The sequence below is a fragment of the Narcine bancroftii genome, chromosome 8, assembly GCF_036971445.1.
Source record: "Narcine bancroftii isolate sNarBan1 chromosome 8, sNarBan1.hap1, whole genome shotgun sequence".
Classification (NCBI taxonomy): domain Eukaryota; kingdom Metazoa; phylum Chordata; class Chondrichthyes; order Torpediniformes; family Narcinidae; genus Narcine; species Narcine bancroftii.
Genome location: NC_091476.1, coordinates 2,650,057 through 2,665,431, shown reverse-complemented (window position 1 = coordinate 2,665,431; position 15,375 = coordinate 2,650,057). Strand labels below are relative to the sequence as shown.

The 15,375-nt window shown below is 37.1% G+C and overlaps 1 protein-coding gene across 2 annotated transcripts in view; it reads left to right on the top strand.

Annotated features, from left to right (window-relative positions):
• Positions 1-15,375, top strand: part of LOC138740246 (myotubularin-like) — a 120,862-nt gene that overhangs the window by 5,857 nt on the left and 99,630 nt on the right. For both annotated transcript variants that reach the window (XM_069892595.1, XM_069892596.1), the window contains exons 2-4: positions 5,636-5,729; positions 7,943-7,997; positions 8,336-8,430. In XM_069892595.1, the coding sequence (XP_069748696.1) occupies positions 5,664-5,729; positions 7,943-7,997; positions 8,336-8,430 (216 nt within the window). In that variant the 5' untranslated portion in view covers positions 5,636-5,663. The remainder of the gene's footprint in view (positions 1-5,635; positions 5,730-7,942; positions 7,998-8,335; positions 8,431-15,375) is intronic.

Genomic DNA, 15,375 nt, shown 5'->3' with positions numbered 1-15,375 from the left:
TATATTAATTTTCTTTTTAATTCAAATTAAAAAGTAACTTAATTTTTTAATGAAATACCTGTTCATCTTCAGCAAGTTAGAATTTTGATACACATGTACATTATGCAATGTATATGACAATAAACTTATAATCGTTAGCTTTAAGAAGAATTGTTGCTGGGGATTTGTTTGACATGACCCTTCTCTGCCATTTATCATCTTAAGCCAGTATCTTGTTCAGGTTGCGCTGCATGGACTGACTCTTTCAATAAACAAGTTGCGAGTGAAAAGCTGGTCATTTTAAAGCAGTTCCTCAATGGAACAAACTACTTTGGCAGAAGAACAGGAGTAAGCCAAAAGTAGCGAGTTGCCATCTTAATTATGAATATTTAAAATTATAGTACGGTTTTCAAAATTAATCCCAAGCTACTGTATTGTACAGTAACTACAGTACCCAGGAGATGATTTTATGCTATTAGAGCCATTGAAACTACAGTAAATGCTACCCATGTGATTTCATCAAAATTGCTATACTGAAACATTAAGATTTGAAACCTCATTAATCATTTGTAGTATGCTCTGAATAGAGATCTATCCTCACGAGTTGTCCATGGAGGTAAGAACGGCCGGGTGAGGCCGGGATCACGAGCCTCTGGCCGGCGGGACCTCCGCGCTGTCCCCTGCTGACGGCCCGTCTGCATTTCTGGTACGGGCACTCCCGGTCATTCATGATTTGTACCCTGGAGAGTATTAACTAATCAGTTGTAGTTGTGACAGTAGCTGATCAAAAGTAATTGATTTATCCTTTATAATAATGAAAAAACAATTCTCATTTATTGTCAATGTTTTCAAAGTAGATGTGCAGAAACTTGAATGGGCCTTGTGATTCATCCTCTTGTATTTTAATGTTATTCTGTTAGTTGCACTGAACTTATTTGAACATATAGTGATTTTTGACAAACTGGGTTATCTCCATCTCTTACTTGGAACAGTACAGAATCAGTGACGAATCAGTAATAGCCATTTCTGTTTGAAAAGCAAATTGAATGCTTAGACTGGTCTCATCATTTCTCCTGGTTGATTCAGATACCCAATGTTCCATACTGCCAAAGCACTTGGCCATGGAGTCATACAGTTCCCTGTGAAACAATCCACTCGATCCTATTCCTCTGCTCCATCCTTGTACATCTGCGACAATATTTCCTTCAAGTGCTTGCTCAATTTCTCTTCAAAATCATTGTCTCAGCTTTCACCATTAGAGGAAGTAATTTTCTGATCATTACTATTTGTTATCCGGTCACCACAGGTTGTTTTATGGATTTTTGAGAAAATTCATGTTTCTTTGGACTAAACTAAAACCTGTCAGCTTGGGTCCTTGTGTCAAGTAAAATGTTATCTCAATGAAAAAGCATAATTTTCTTATTAATAATTTTTCCTGAGTTGCTTTGTTCATTTATTTGCATGGTTAGTGTAGCAGTTGGCACAATGCTCTTACGGCGCCAACGACCTGGGTTCAAATCCAGTGCTGTCTATAAGGAGTTTGTACATTCTCCCTGTGTCTGCATGGGTTTGGGTACTTTGGTTTCCTCCCACCTTAATTGGCTTATTTGGGCAGCATGGACTTGTGGGCCTGGGTTGAATGTCTAAATTATTTTAAAATGTAAAAATTAAATTGGAATGACTGTGTGCATGTGAGAGAGAAAACAAATTTGCATTTGTCTTGTTCCTCTGAAGCCCCGTGAAAAGCAATATGATAACCAATGCTTTAGTGTTGGGCCATTTATAGGTGATATGCAATAGGTTGTCGGTTACAGTAATATCAAGTTCAAGGATCTTTCATTTTCTGAAGTTTCAAAGTAGACTTAAGGAGGACATTCTACTTGATGTGCTGTCCTTGAGATGAGAGATATCGAGACCTCGTTTATCCTCTGACCTGACTTTAGAAATAATGCCTCTCAGCAGAGAGGACTTTTGTTTTTCACATTGAGAATCTTATTTGTATGTGTACAATATAGCAAAAAAGAAATGGGCTTTGCGATTGCCAAGAATCAATTCTTCCAGTGATTCTGAATATGGTGTACAATTTTTTTTCTCCAGAAATCAAGTGAAAATTGAAAGCTATTCTTAGCAATAACAGTATCCTGGTGAATATGTGATAATTTCAGAGAATTTCAAAGTCCATCTATTTTTCTGTTACATTTTGCTCTGAATTTGCTTCATAGCTTGATGAGAGTACTCCTAATTGTACAAAACTGTTTGCTTGTGTAAAATCTGTATGACAGGGTAGATTTATGGATCTGATATTAGCAAACACACCAGAACTGTGATAAGGTTAAAAATAAACAACTTATTCAACTGCAGGCTGACTTGCATATAGTCCTTTCACCTTTAAACAAAAGGGTCAGCCCTTTATTCATCTGTTTAGAAGTGCTTTCATGTAACAGTCTATTCTGTGTTTATATTTGAGGCATATGGTTTGAATTAGTGTGTAATATCCTATTAGGAATTTAATAGAACTATAATCAGATCAATTGGTAGTGAGGAAAATTAAACCACTCTTCCAAATCTAATGCAAAATAGCATGCTTCAACCTTCAAATTTGGCTTTGTTACATTCTCTTGCATTAAATTGTTGTCACTAGGCCATTTCATGTTGGGTCTCTGCCTTAAGACCGGCTATGGAGAGGATGGAAAAATGGGAATTTGCTTTTCAGACAGCAGCCCTGAAAGGCTGCTCCAGCATCTCATTCATATCCAGAGATGCCTTGTAGCGCCCTCCAGATCCAACGGAAGTGAGGCGACTGGTGCCATAGCGCCACCCATCATAAATATGCGGCAGAACAATGGCCGTCTTCCCTACCCATAATCCCCCCACGCAGCTGAAACCGCTCTATGGTTCCCTGAACAGTTCCAGCTGCGTGGAGGATTATGGGTAGGGATGACGACCATTGCTCTGCCACGTTTTGAGCCGCAGAGAGCAGTCCTGAAGGCCAAAGCGACCTGGTGTGGCTGTCACAGCTCGCACCCGCCGTCTGCTCCTGCCACCCCTGACTTAGAAAGAGAGAGGTGAGTGGGGAGATGGATCACAGGCTGATGGCATCATCAGCCCACCCCTAAACAGCCGCTTAGCGCGGCTGTACATTCAGATTGATCAGCTGAGGGCTGTGCCTCAGAGATTATCTCTTTCGGAGAGCGGTTGGAATATGTGGCTCGGAGACCGGCTCCGCAGATTTAGAAAGGTAGGTGATTATGCTTTTTGGCGGAGTTTCTCCGCCTTTACATCTCAAATTTTGGGCTATCTGAAATAGCCTACGAATAGCCTTTCCCCTTAATTTTCAGTCGTTTTCTTGGGAGATGTAACATTAGTAACAGGCAGCTTCTCCAGTGATTGGTGGCCTTTAATTTAGAGTGAAAATGGAAAAAAAATTGAAGAAATGATGCTTCAATTGCATCGCACCTTTTTAATCCCCCTCTGAAGAATTGTTTTCAGTGATCGGGTTCTGTAGTTAAACAGCGCAGAATCACTAAATGATACAGCTGGTTCAAAACTTTAATAACAGGAATGGGATGAATAAACTGTATTTGTATTACTTTCATTTTGACGATAATGAGATATTACTGAACAAAATATCAAGAATCCACAGCAGAGATGAGGGAAAATTATTTTATGTTAAGCAAATCCGGCAAACTATGAACATAAAAAGGGAAACTTCTCAAGTTGCCAATATTTGGTAAGAACAGTTCTGTTTTGCTCTCCACATATGATGCCTGACCACCTGTTTCAGGCATGTTTTTAATTTCTGACTTATAACTCCATAGTTTTTTTGCCTTTTATTTATGCAGCAATTTAAAATTGAAAGTACAAATCACATTTTCACAAAGGTTAACAGAATTCTCCCTTAAAAGGCTGTGACTGTTAGGTCAGATGAAATTATCAAGATTAATTGATGTTGGATCTTGAAGGCATGCATTTTAAAGTGTTTTTCCAATGTCAATCTTTTCAATTAAAGTACTGTCAAAGAGGCTTTTAGTATGTGTTCTCATCCCAGCCTCAGGGCAGTGCCTATGGTTTCTGACTTTAATATCAAACATGGACAACTTGATGCTGCAGACAAGGAGAGAACTCTGAGCCATTTGAGAGCATATTGAATCCAGTGATTTGTTTAAAAAATCCATATTTTGGAAAGTCTCAGAAATGGCATCCTTGCTTAGAAAGCTGTTTCATATTGTCAACTGAAGAAAAATAATTTTGGTGGGGCCTTTTATTATCAAAGGTGTAGTAGATCTTTCATATAAATAACTTAAATTTTGTAAAAGTAAATATTGACATTCCTTATTTATTTCATTGACTATGTAGAACTTTTAATTTGGAGTTAAGTCTTCTCCAGTTGGAATTGTTCATGGAAATTGAAGTATCACCATATTGTATAGTCAGATTTAATTGAGAAGATGACCTCATCCCATCAAAAATTGTTATGTACATTGCAATGGTCTACCATCACAAAAAAGTCTAGAAAAAGGTTTTTTAAATCCTATCCATTATTCGGAACACACTAACTCAGTCAATATAATGGTTACTGGAAAGAAGGTACTTAACTGAGCAAATAAACTGTCTAACGGTGACAATGAGAAAGAGTTCAGCTCATAAACTGTTTTGAATACCGTGCCAGAAACAAGCCACAGAGGTCAGGACTCTGGAGTGGAGTCTGGTCCTTTGGCTTAGAAGGGAAGGGTAGGGGAAGAGGCAAGCTGCCTTGTTAGGATTCTGTTGTCTCTCAGGTGTTAGGATCAAGGATATCTTTGATAGAGGGCGTATCATTCTCAAGTGGAACGGTGAGAGCGAGATGTCATAGTTCATATAAGGACCAATGACATGAGTAGGAAGGGTGACAAGGTCCTTCAAAGTGAGTTCAGGAAGTTAGGTGCTAGGTTAAAGGAAAGGATCTTCAGGGTTGTGATCTCTGGATTACTATCCATGCCTCATGCTAGTGAGTCCAGAACTAGGAGGTTAATTCAGCTTAATACATAGCTCATGAGATGGAGCAGGTGGGATAGCTTTAGATTTTTGGATTATTGGCCTCTCTTCCAGAAAGGATGGAACCTCTACAGGAAAGACTGTCATCTGAATTGGAGGGCGACCAATATTCATGCAGGAAGATTTACGAATGCTGCTCTGGGGTTTTGGGGGACGGTTGGGGGGGGGGGTTAAATTTAGAGTTGTGAAAGGGTGATACCACAGTGTCAGAGCAGCTAATAGAGTGGTTGTGAGAAAAGATGTTGGGTCTGGAGACCAAAATGGAAATAGAAAGGTTGGGTATAGTGCGAAATATGTTCTGAGTTGCATCTATTTTAATGCAAGGACTGTTGTAGGAAAGACAGGTGAGCTTAGAACATGGATCAGCAAGTGGAGTTATGATATTGTGGGCATTGCTGAGACTTGGTTGCAGGACTGGCAGCTCAGTATTCCACTGTACCTTTCTTTTGGATGTGATAGGGAAGAATGAAAAGGGAGAACTTGAAAATTAGACATGGATATATTTGTAGATTAGATCAAAATCCAATGGTGATGAGTTGACATCTTGATTTGAGCTTTCAGGAAGATTTGCACCTCCTCCTAACTTTTGCTGTGGCTAACTGGTCTGTTTCTATTGCGGTAGATTTTATCCTTCAAGAGCTGGGTAAAATATGGCTTCGGCATCCTCTCAGATGTTGTATTCCACTTCTACCCCAATCAGCTCTTCATTTAAGAAGGTAAGTTTCTTCCCTCTTTCCTCCCCTGATTGTTGACATTTGTGATAACCATAAATATGATCAGAAATTTGAGTGGATAAAAGTTTTTACTTCACATGTGAGCTTACTTGGCATTGATGAGCTGTTCTGCCACAGAACAGACCATAGAACGCAACAGCCCAGAAAACAAGCCATTCAGCCCTTCTAGTCTGTGCTAACCATTATTTTGCTAGTCCCATTGACCTACTCCCATAACTCTCCATCCTCAATGAGATCTCATTGATTTTTTTTCATGAGTAAGAGATCAGAATGGGAGGCTTGGCAGCTTTATTTTTCTCCCTCCAGCATCATGAGCCAAGGATATTTGGATCGATTGTGATGTTACTGTTGGTTCAACTAGCTTGGCGTGAACTAAATGTCCAATATGAGACTTCCATTCTGTGTAGTTCTGAATGGAATTTTAACTATATCATTTTCAGTTTTTGTGAATTACTGTTAAGGTTGCTCTGATGCAAGATTGAATTCATTTAATTCCAAAAAAGTGTATATTTTACTCTTTGCTAAACATACTTTTTGAAAGAGCATAGCCTGAGTAACATTGGATTTTACCTGATTATTCTTTTGAATCATGCTTAAGGACACTTTAAAACGTAGTTCAGTTATCTGAAATGTGTGAACTTAGCCTTTTAGTTTATATACAACTTTAAAAGTGCAATTTGTTGGCCTGGCATATGTCAGTCAGAATGTTTTGCATATCATTGTTGGTTGGGGTTAAGTTGATTCAGCTGCAGTGGGAAAACACTAATGCAATTGGTGTGAATGTTCCATGCCGCAGAAAGGGTTTAAAAATATCAGTAAGGAGCACTTTCCCAGATTGCTATTCAGTGACTAACTGGAAACTGTGAGGAGTTTGGATGGGTTCAGAATCAAGCTTGGCTTCAATGTCTCACAAATACAAGTTGCCTGTTAATATTGTTAGTCTAGACTCGCACATGAAAAACAGTTCCTTGGATAACATGCAAAATGATTAAGACCCTGTAAAAATAACATGGAATAAGTTACTATCTTGAGAAGAGTAAATTGTGATTTAAGAAAGATCCAAATACAGATTTTGGTTTTGCAGGCAGATTTTGATTTTAAAAAAATTGTGATTCTACCTGCAAATTATTTGGGGAACCAAATGCATGATAGGCCTCATTCTTCAGCTGCAGTACCTTTTTTAAAGCTGCTAATCAGCCAATGGGTTTGGCAACTATTGGGAAGATAAAATAGTGAACAGAACATGAAGAACATAAGCTGTGTGTGGAAGTGGTAATGAGAAAGTTGTCGACTCAAAGTTAGCCATCAATAATGGAGAATAGAGGGATATAATCAACATCTCCACATAACAGTCTATCCCATTTTGAATCCAATCTCTTTTGCCCAAAATTAACAAGTTATTCTCTCTCTTGGCTTGCACCAGCCGTCATTCATTTTGAACTCCATTTTATCACGAGCCTATCTTGTGACTTGACAATGAGAATCTAATGGAACGAAGCAGACCAGGCAGTATCCAAGAAGAGAAAAAGGATATCGACTTGAAACGTTGACTGATCCTTTCTGTCCATGGATGCTGTCGGACCTGCTGAGTCCTTCCAGCTTTTCATTGTTTGTCCACGTTTCCAGAATCTGCAATTCTTGTGTTTTCATATCTTTTGTTCTTCACTCATTCCACGTTGTGTCGATGAAAGATTGCTTGTTTTTTGAATTTGGGTCAATGATATTTCATCTGAACTGAAATATTATCATGTTTGTCTTTGTCAATGTTGTCTGACCTATTGAGAAGATACCAAATTTATTCTTTGACTGTTTATGGGTTCATCAGTTATTGATCTTTCACAAGATGCATTATAAATAGTAGGAATGAGCCACCTATCATTCCAATTGGATGCCTTCAGCTCTGCAATTAAAATCTTTTCGTGGCATCAATGTTGTGAGCATTGATCTGAAATTGTAAGTATTACTCTTTCTGTAAATGGAATGTTTGAAGAAAAATAAACATTTGATGTTGAAATTTTGATCTCAAAGTGCAAAAAAAAACTCAAATGAATTTGGACAGTCATCATGTTCGAGGATTTGTTAAATTTGTGGGGTAACCAGAGTTAATGTTTTCAATCATTACTGTGTAAACGTTTTTGGCAAATGGAATTGTTACATCAAGTTATTAAAAGGATTGATTTGACTTTCCTTTTCAGACGCAGCAAACAGAGGATGTACCACAATTGCCAGGAGAAGACATTAAAAGTAAAGGTAAGATCATGCTGACGGTGTTTTTGCCTGAAACGGAACCATTGGGACCTGCTGCAAGTTTATCATATTGATAATTACTATTTTCCTCTTTCATTTTGATATTTACATGAATTAAGTGACGGAAAAGGGAGCTGATGTACCACAATGATCTTATTCAAAGTCGGCTACTTTTATGGTTGAATAGCCTTCCACGAGTTGTGTTCTCATTGCAATTATAATTAAGAGATGGTATTTCTTTAATGTATTTCTTATACATTTTAAAAGTTTAAAAAAAAAAGTTGCATTTTTTTGTTTCCTGGCTTCTAATACCTAATGAGAATTATTTTCTTTTACCATAGAAAAAGATGTGATCTACATATGTCACTTTAATGGTCCTAAAAATGGGGTGGTGCATATTACGAACTACAGACTTTACTTCAAGAGTGTTGATCTGGTAAGTTTGCATTTCAGTAAGCCAAGGGGGAACTCTTTCACGGAGAGAGTAGTGAGAGTGTGGAATGAGCTGCCAGCTGAAGTGGTGAATGCAGGATCATTTTTAACATTTAAGAAAAAATTGTGTTGTATGGTTCCATGTTAATAAGGAAATCCGTATGTTTGTGCTTCAAGTTAGCGACCAATAGTTATCTTGTATCTTTGGCTTTATTCTCAGTGCCATTTTGTTTGTCACTAATTTACACCAGTTCTCTTTATGTTAACACTTTCTTCATGGCTACCTCCCAAAAACTCAGTCTCCAAATTAATTCTGCCTGAATGTAAATTTGACCATTTGTCAACTTATTTTTATTTAAAAAAAAATCAAATATATACCTTTTACACTGTATAGATCCACACATCGTCGGGGTTCACATCAATGTTCATCATTAAAAATTCTATATGGGGAAGTCACTTGCATTTATGCTACAGCAGAAGCTATTATTGTCCTTTTTACTATAGTAGTTAGAATTATAATTTTGCCCCTATATGATCCAAATATGGCTGCCATATCTTGATAAATATGCCATATTTATTCTTTAAGTTGTATGTAATTTTTTTTCATAGGTATGCAACTATTCATCTCAGCAGTCCATCGTGCTGTATGTAGAGGGGAGTCGGATTTCCAAGTAATCACAATACATTTCTTAGCCACTGCTAAAGCTATTTTAACAAATTAAACTTGGAATTTAGTTGGTTTGTTGCTTATTTCAATGAAGTTGCCCAAAAGATAAAGCTCCAGGTGGCCCATGAAGGGCACCCCTGTTACTTTTGTTAATATTTCAGTAATATCCTGCCAGAAAGGTCTCACCTTCACATACAACCACATAGCATGGAAGAATGTTCCTATTTTGGTCCCACACCTAAAACACATCTCGATATTTCAGATTTTGATTTGTGAAACTTCTGTTGTGTGAGATGTAATTGGTGTAGGAAATTATATTGCACTAATCTATATCTAAACACCAGTCAGACCAACATCTTTCCATTATTGCAATATCTAGATCTGACTCCCAGCTCTCTCTCGATCTCTAAACCTGGTTTCACACTTTCATCCTGGAGAGCATAGTCCATCTCAGTTAATTTAGATGTATTCCCCAGCCAAATTGTTCGTTCCATTTCACTAATTTCAGGTGGGACAAACTTGGCCCCGTCTTTCTCTTAGGAATGATCTTAGCTGGAGAAAACAAAAGAAAGTCCCATTAGCTACTCTATTTACTTCTTAATTGTTAAAAAGATAAGAGATCCCTCCACATAACAATCATCAATATATCGTATTCCTTTATCATACCATGAATTCAATATTTTGTTACCCAGATTCATAGGAAGCAATACATTTTTACACAATCGTGTTCTTAACGAAATACCTGCTTTTTTTCCCCATACACTCATTTATTTCTTGCCATATTCTAATCATATGTATTAATATAATTTTTTTTTGTTATTAACTTACCATTCCACTAATAAATAAAATCCTTTGCTTCTTCTATTGAATTCACTCCTATTTGGGTCCAAGAAGAGAGACTGCCCTCTTCAAAAAAGAATGATAAAAAGGTCTTGCTTGTGCTGATAAATAGTATTTCTTAAAGTTCAGAAGCCAAGTCCTTGCAGTTTATAGACCCAGGTTAGCTTTTACAGTTAAATTCTCAACACATTGTTATTCCATAGGAGTCTCATTTTGTAATTATTCAATAATTTAAATCCATTTTTAGGTCATGCAATAGGCAACGATTGAAAAAGGTACTGTAATCTCAGCATCACCTTTATTTTAATACAATTTACTCTTCCCATGAGAGTAATCAGCAGGTCTTTCCCTTTCTGTAAATCTTTCTCTTTTTTCTAAAAGAGAAGTATCATTAAATTTATACAAGTTCTGTAAATTATTGTTATTATTCCTAAATATTTGATTCCATCTATCTTCCATTTAAATCTATTACCTTTGTGATATCTTTCACAATCAAAATTCGTCAGTGGCATTATCTCACTCGTGTCTATGTTTATTTTATAACTGGATATGCTTCCATATTTTCTAATATTGTTTGTAATTTGATCAAGGATTCAGCTGGGTCAGTCATATATAATAGCACATCAGCAAATAAGCTAATTTTATGTATTGAATCCCTTAATATCTGGATCTCTCCTTATAATCTCTGCCAGTGGATTGATAGCTAGGATAAAAAGCGCTGGGGACAAAGGACACCCCTGTCGACTCAATCTACTCAAGGGAAAAACTGCTGACATCTGATTATTAGTTATAATTTTGACTTTTGGTTTATGATGAGTTCTTATCCAGTTTCTAAATTTTCTGCCTATACCAAATTTTTCCAATGCTTTAAGTAAGAAAGACCATTCTAATCAATCAAATGCTTTTTCTGCATCTAGGGAGATGGTTATAGTCTGATTCAACTTTGATTTTTCTATATGTATTTTATTAAATAGTCTACTTCGACTATTTGATGAATGTCAGATCCCATCTGATCTGTAAGTATTAATTTTTGTAGACATTGTCCCAATCTATTAGCTAGTGTCTTTGCCTATATTTTATAATTAGCATTAAGGTAATTAGCATAGGTCTATATGAAGTTTTTAATGGGTCTCTACTTTTCTTTGGTAGCACTGTAATTATAGCAGTTGGAAAATATTCCAGGAGGGTCTGGGTCCCCTCTGCCTGGTCCAATACATTCATCATGAGAGGCATCAGCAAGGCTTTAAATTATCTGTAGAACTCGGGAGGAAATTCATCTTCCCCTGGAGATTTTTAAGATTGTAAAATACCCAAAGCTTTCTCAATTTCTTTTCTTGTGAAAGGGGCATCTAAATCAACTTGCTCTCTATCTTCCAATTTTGGAAGTTCAACATTTGTTAAAAATTTGTCCATCTCATTTTCATCTCCTAAAAATTCTGATTTTTGTAATTTTGTATAGTATTGTCTAAAAATATTATTTCTTTTTGATTGTTATAATATCAGCCTCTGTTTTTATTGCATTTATCATTCTAGATGATTTATCTGCCAAGATAAAAGTTAATGTGTCGGTTCTTCTAATTCAGGGGTGTCAAACTCAAATTCACAGAGGGCCAAAATTAAAAACTTGGACTAAGTCGTGGGCCAAACTGAATATTTATTGAAAATTTTCAACAACATCTGCATATTTTCTCTTCTTTCAATATATGTAATGTTAAACTTTTTCTTATTAAAATAAATGTTTAATAATAGTTTTGGTTAAACTCTTTCCAGTAGAAGCATTAACAAATGAGAAATAAAATATTCAATAAATAATATTTCTCTATAGCCTTTAAGCTCCTTTTAAATGTATTTTTTTTAACAAGCCAACAAGTCAAAAAAATAACAACTTGCTTCAATGACAAACAGGTTTGTCTTCTAAAATGATGAACATATAGTCTGCCTCCCACCTGTCTTGAAAGGTCCTGTTTTCTGTCTTTCGTTTGGCCATTTTTCATAAGGGGTTTATTACATGTGAGTTAGGCGACAGGTCGCAGGCGAAAATGAAAGTAAAGAGAGGAGGTGGGGGCGATTAGCGGGCTGACGGGCCAGCGCCAATGCATTTGCAAAGCATTCTGGGATTTGTAGTATTAGCTGTGCATGTGCTATACTGGCATGGCGGCCAGCGGGCCAGCTCTAATACATATTTGATATGATCTTGTGGGCCAAATATAATTATATCATGGGCAAAATTTGGCCCGTGGTCCTGAGTTTGACATGTGTGTTCTAATTCTTAATTTTTTAAAGTTTTTATAGTTTTTTTTAATGTTCTATTTGTTTGTAATGTGTTATATTTTAGTTTTTTCATTCTCTAATAATCTATATTTTTCTTATAACCTTGTTCTCTGATATTCTTTATATCTTTCTCCATACCATCCAACTCTGTAGCATATTCTCTCAAGATTCTTTGTATAAGAAATAATTTGTCCTTTTAGATAAGCTTTAAGCGTATCCCATATTAAAAAGCTATTATCAGTAGAAGAAAGATTAGTATATAAAAATAATTCCATCTGTCTCCTAATAAACTGACAAAAGTCCTTCCTCTTCAACATTGTGGCATTGAGACACCATCTATGCACACTTTCATTTGTCCGTTATTGCAATAAAGTTAACGGTGAATGATCTGATAGAAGTCTCACCAGATTTTGTTTTTACCACTCTACTTTTTAATTGGGCAGACATCAATTAAATATAAATCATTCATAAATGATAGTGTTGCACTGTTCCGCTGATTTATCCAATATTGGATCTCGACAGAAATTGAAATCTCCTCTGACCAGTATATGTTTTAAAAAATATCATTCATAATGTCTTCATCGTCATAATTTGGTGCATAGATATTCACAAAAGTCCATGATTCTGCATAAATTTTACAATGTCCCATTATAAATCTTCTGGTTTTGTCGGTCAGTGTCTCTCTTATTATTATTGGTATATTTATTAATTAAAATTACTACTCTTTTTGCTTTTGAACTAAATGAAAATTATATTACTTGTCCCACCCATTCTCTTTTTAATTTAGCATGTTCTGATTTAGTAAGATGTGTTTCTTGTAGAAAGACTGTCTGCCTTTAATTTTTTTAGGTGTGCCCAGACCCGCTTCCTTTTCACTGTTCAGTTTATCCCATTAACATTAATAAATTTTAGTGTTCTATCCATATCAAATTTTAAACAAATATTGTTCAACAATAAAACCTTTTTGATTGTTTAAATAATACAGTGATCTTTTTAAAAAAAACACATACAATGTCCCTTCCCTGACGGTGACATAAGCAGGAAACCCCATGGGAGAAGCCCTCGCAGAATCTTTTGAGGAAGAAGAACCCCTCCCTTTAGCACCATCTTTTATAGATACTCCTCTCCGGGGGCCATTCTCCCCCTTAGACCGGAGTCTCCACTCTTCTACTTTTCTCGAGTTTTCGCACTTTTCTGAGCTCTCCGTTAAACATTTCAATAAAATTTACTTTTCAGCAATAAATACAAGATGATTTAAAAAAAATACAAGTTTTACAGTCCTATTGTAAACATTATTTAGTCTTTGACATCCTTAGTAATTTCATAAGCCTTACAGGAAGTCTTCCACTTTGTTCTTAGTCTTAAAAAATTGCTGATTACCTTCTGGTACTTCGACCCTCAGAGTCCCGGGATACATCATCGAATATTTCAAGCTTTTGGAATGCCTTTGCCTTTTTACATTGTCAAACTCCTTCCTTCTCATTCACAAGATAAAGTTTTCCATCTTTTCCTCAACCATCAGCCCCTTACTGTTTGAAGACTTATAGAAACATAGAAGATAGGAGCAGGAGTAGCTCATTCGACCCTTCGAGCCTGCTCCACCATTCAACGAGATCATGGCTGATCTTAAAGTTCAGTACCCCTTCCCCGCCTTCTCTCCGTAACCTTTAATGCCCTTATACTGAAGAAATAGATCTAATTCCCTCTTAAATATATTTAATGAACCTGCCTCTACTGCCCTCTGTGGCAATGAATTCCACAGATTCGCCACCCTCTGGGTAAAGAAATTGCTTCTCATCTTGGTCCTAAATGCTTTGCCTATTATCCTCAAACCATGGCCCCGGGTTCTGGATTTTCCCATTATTGGAAACATCCCATCTGCATCCACTCTGTCCAGTCCTGCCAGAATTTTATAGGTCTCTATGAGATCCCCTCTCAATCTTCTAAACTCCAGCGAGTACAATCCCAATTTGCGCAATCTTTCCTCATAAGTCATTCCTGCCATTCCAGGTATCAGCCTGGTGAATCGTCTTTGCACTCCCTCCATTGCAAGGACATCCTTCCTTAGATCAGGTGACCAAAACTGCACACAATACTCCAGGTGGGGTCTCACCAAGGCCCTGTACAGCTGCAGTAAGGTATCCTTGTTCCTATACTCAAACCTTCTTGATATGAAGACCAACATACCATTTGCCTTTTTAACCGCCTGCTGTACCTGCATGCTCGCCTTCAGAGACTGGTGTACAAGTACCCCTAGGTCTCTCTGCACTTCCCCATCTCTTAATCGATTGCCATTCAAATAGTAATCTGCCCTCCAGTTTGTATTACTAAAGTGGATAACCTCACATTTATCCACATTGTAGTGCATTTGCCATGTATCTGCCCAGTCCCTCAATTTATCCAAATCACACTGGAGCTTCCTGACCCCCTCTTCCGTGCACACAACCCCTCCTAGCTTCGTGTCATCTGCAAATTTGGAGATATTCCATCCAATCCCCTCATCCAGATCATTAATGTAAATTGTGAACAGCTGGGGTCCCAGTACAGATCCCTGTGGCACCCCACTGGTCACCGCCTGCCACTCAGAAAACGAGCCATTTATCCCAACTCTCTGTCTTCTACCTGCCAGCCAGTTCTCAATCCACATCACTACTTTGCCCCCAATCCCATGAGCCTTGATTTTGGAAACCAGTCGCTTATGCGGGACCTTATCAACGTGCTAAATTAGATTTAGGAGGTGTATGCTGCTTGGGAGTAACTGTGCATGTAAATTTTCAAGCATGAGCTGGGTATTAAGCATTAGAAATCTATGTGCGGATTGCATTAAGTAAGTTCATCCCTGTGGACAATTTTAGGTCCTCTTCAAGGAGGAGTCCTGGCCAAGTTCAGCTGGTTCAACATAGGGTAGGAATCTAGCAACAATTTGCATTTCATAATATTTTAACTCGGGAGTTGAGCTGTGATGCTTTAGGGAATAGTTTTTAAAAGGATGTCATGCCAAGTGATGCCATGATTAATGGTTAGAAAGGAATTTCAAGAGTTTGAGGTAACCAGTGGTAGGTGAAAGGGGAAGAGATATTTAAAAATCTGGGAATCCAGTTGTTTGTGACTTGATTTCTCTTGCCTTTCTTCCACTTGGTATACTGTACAGTTTTGGATACATTCTTTAGC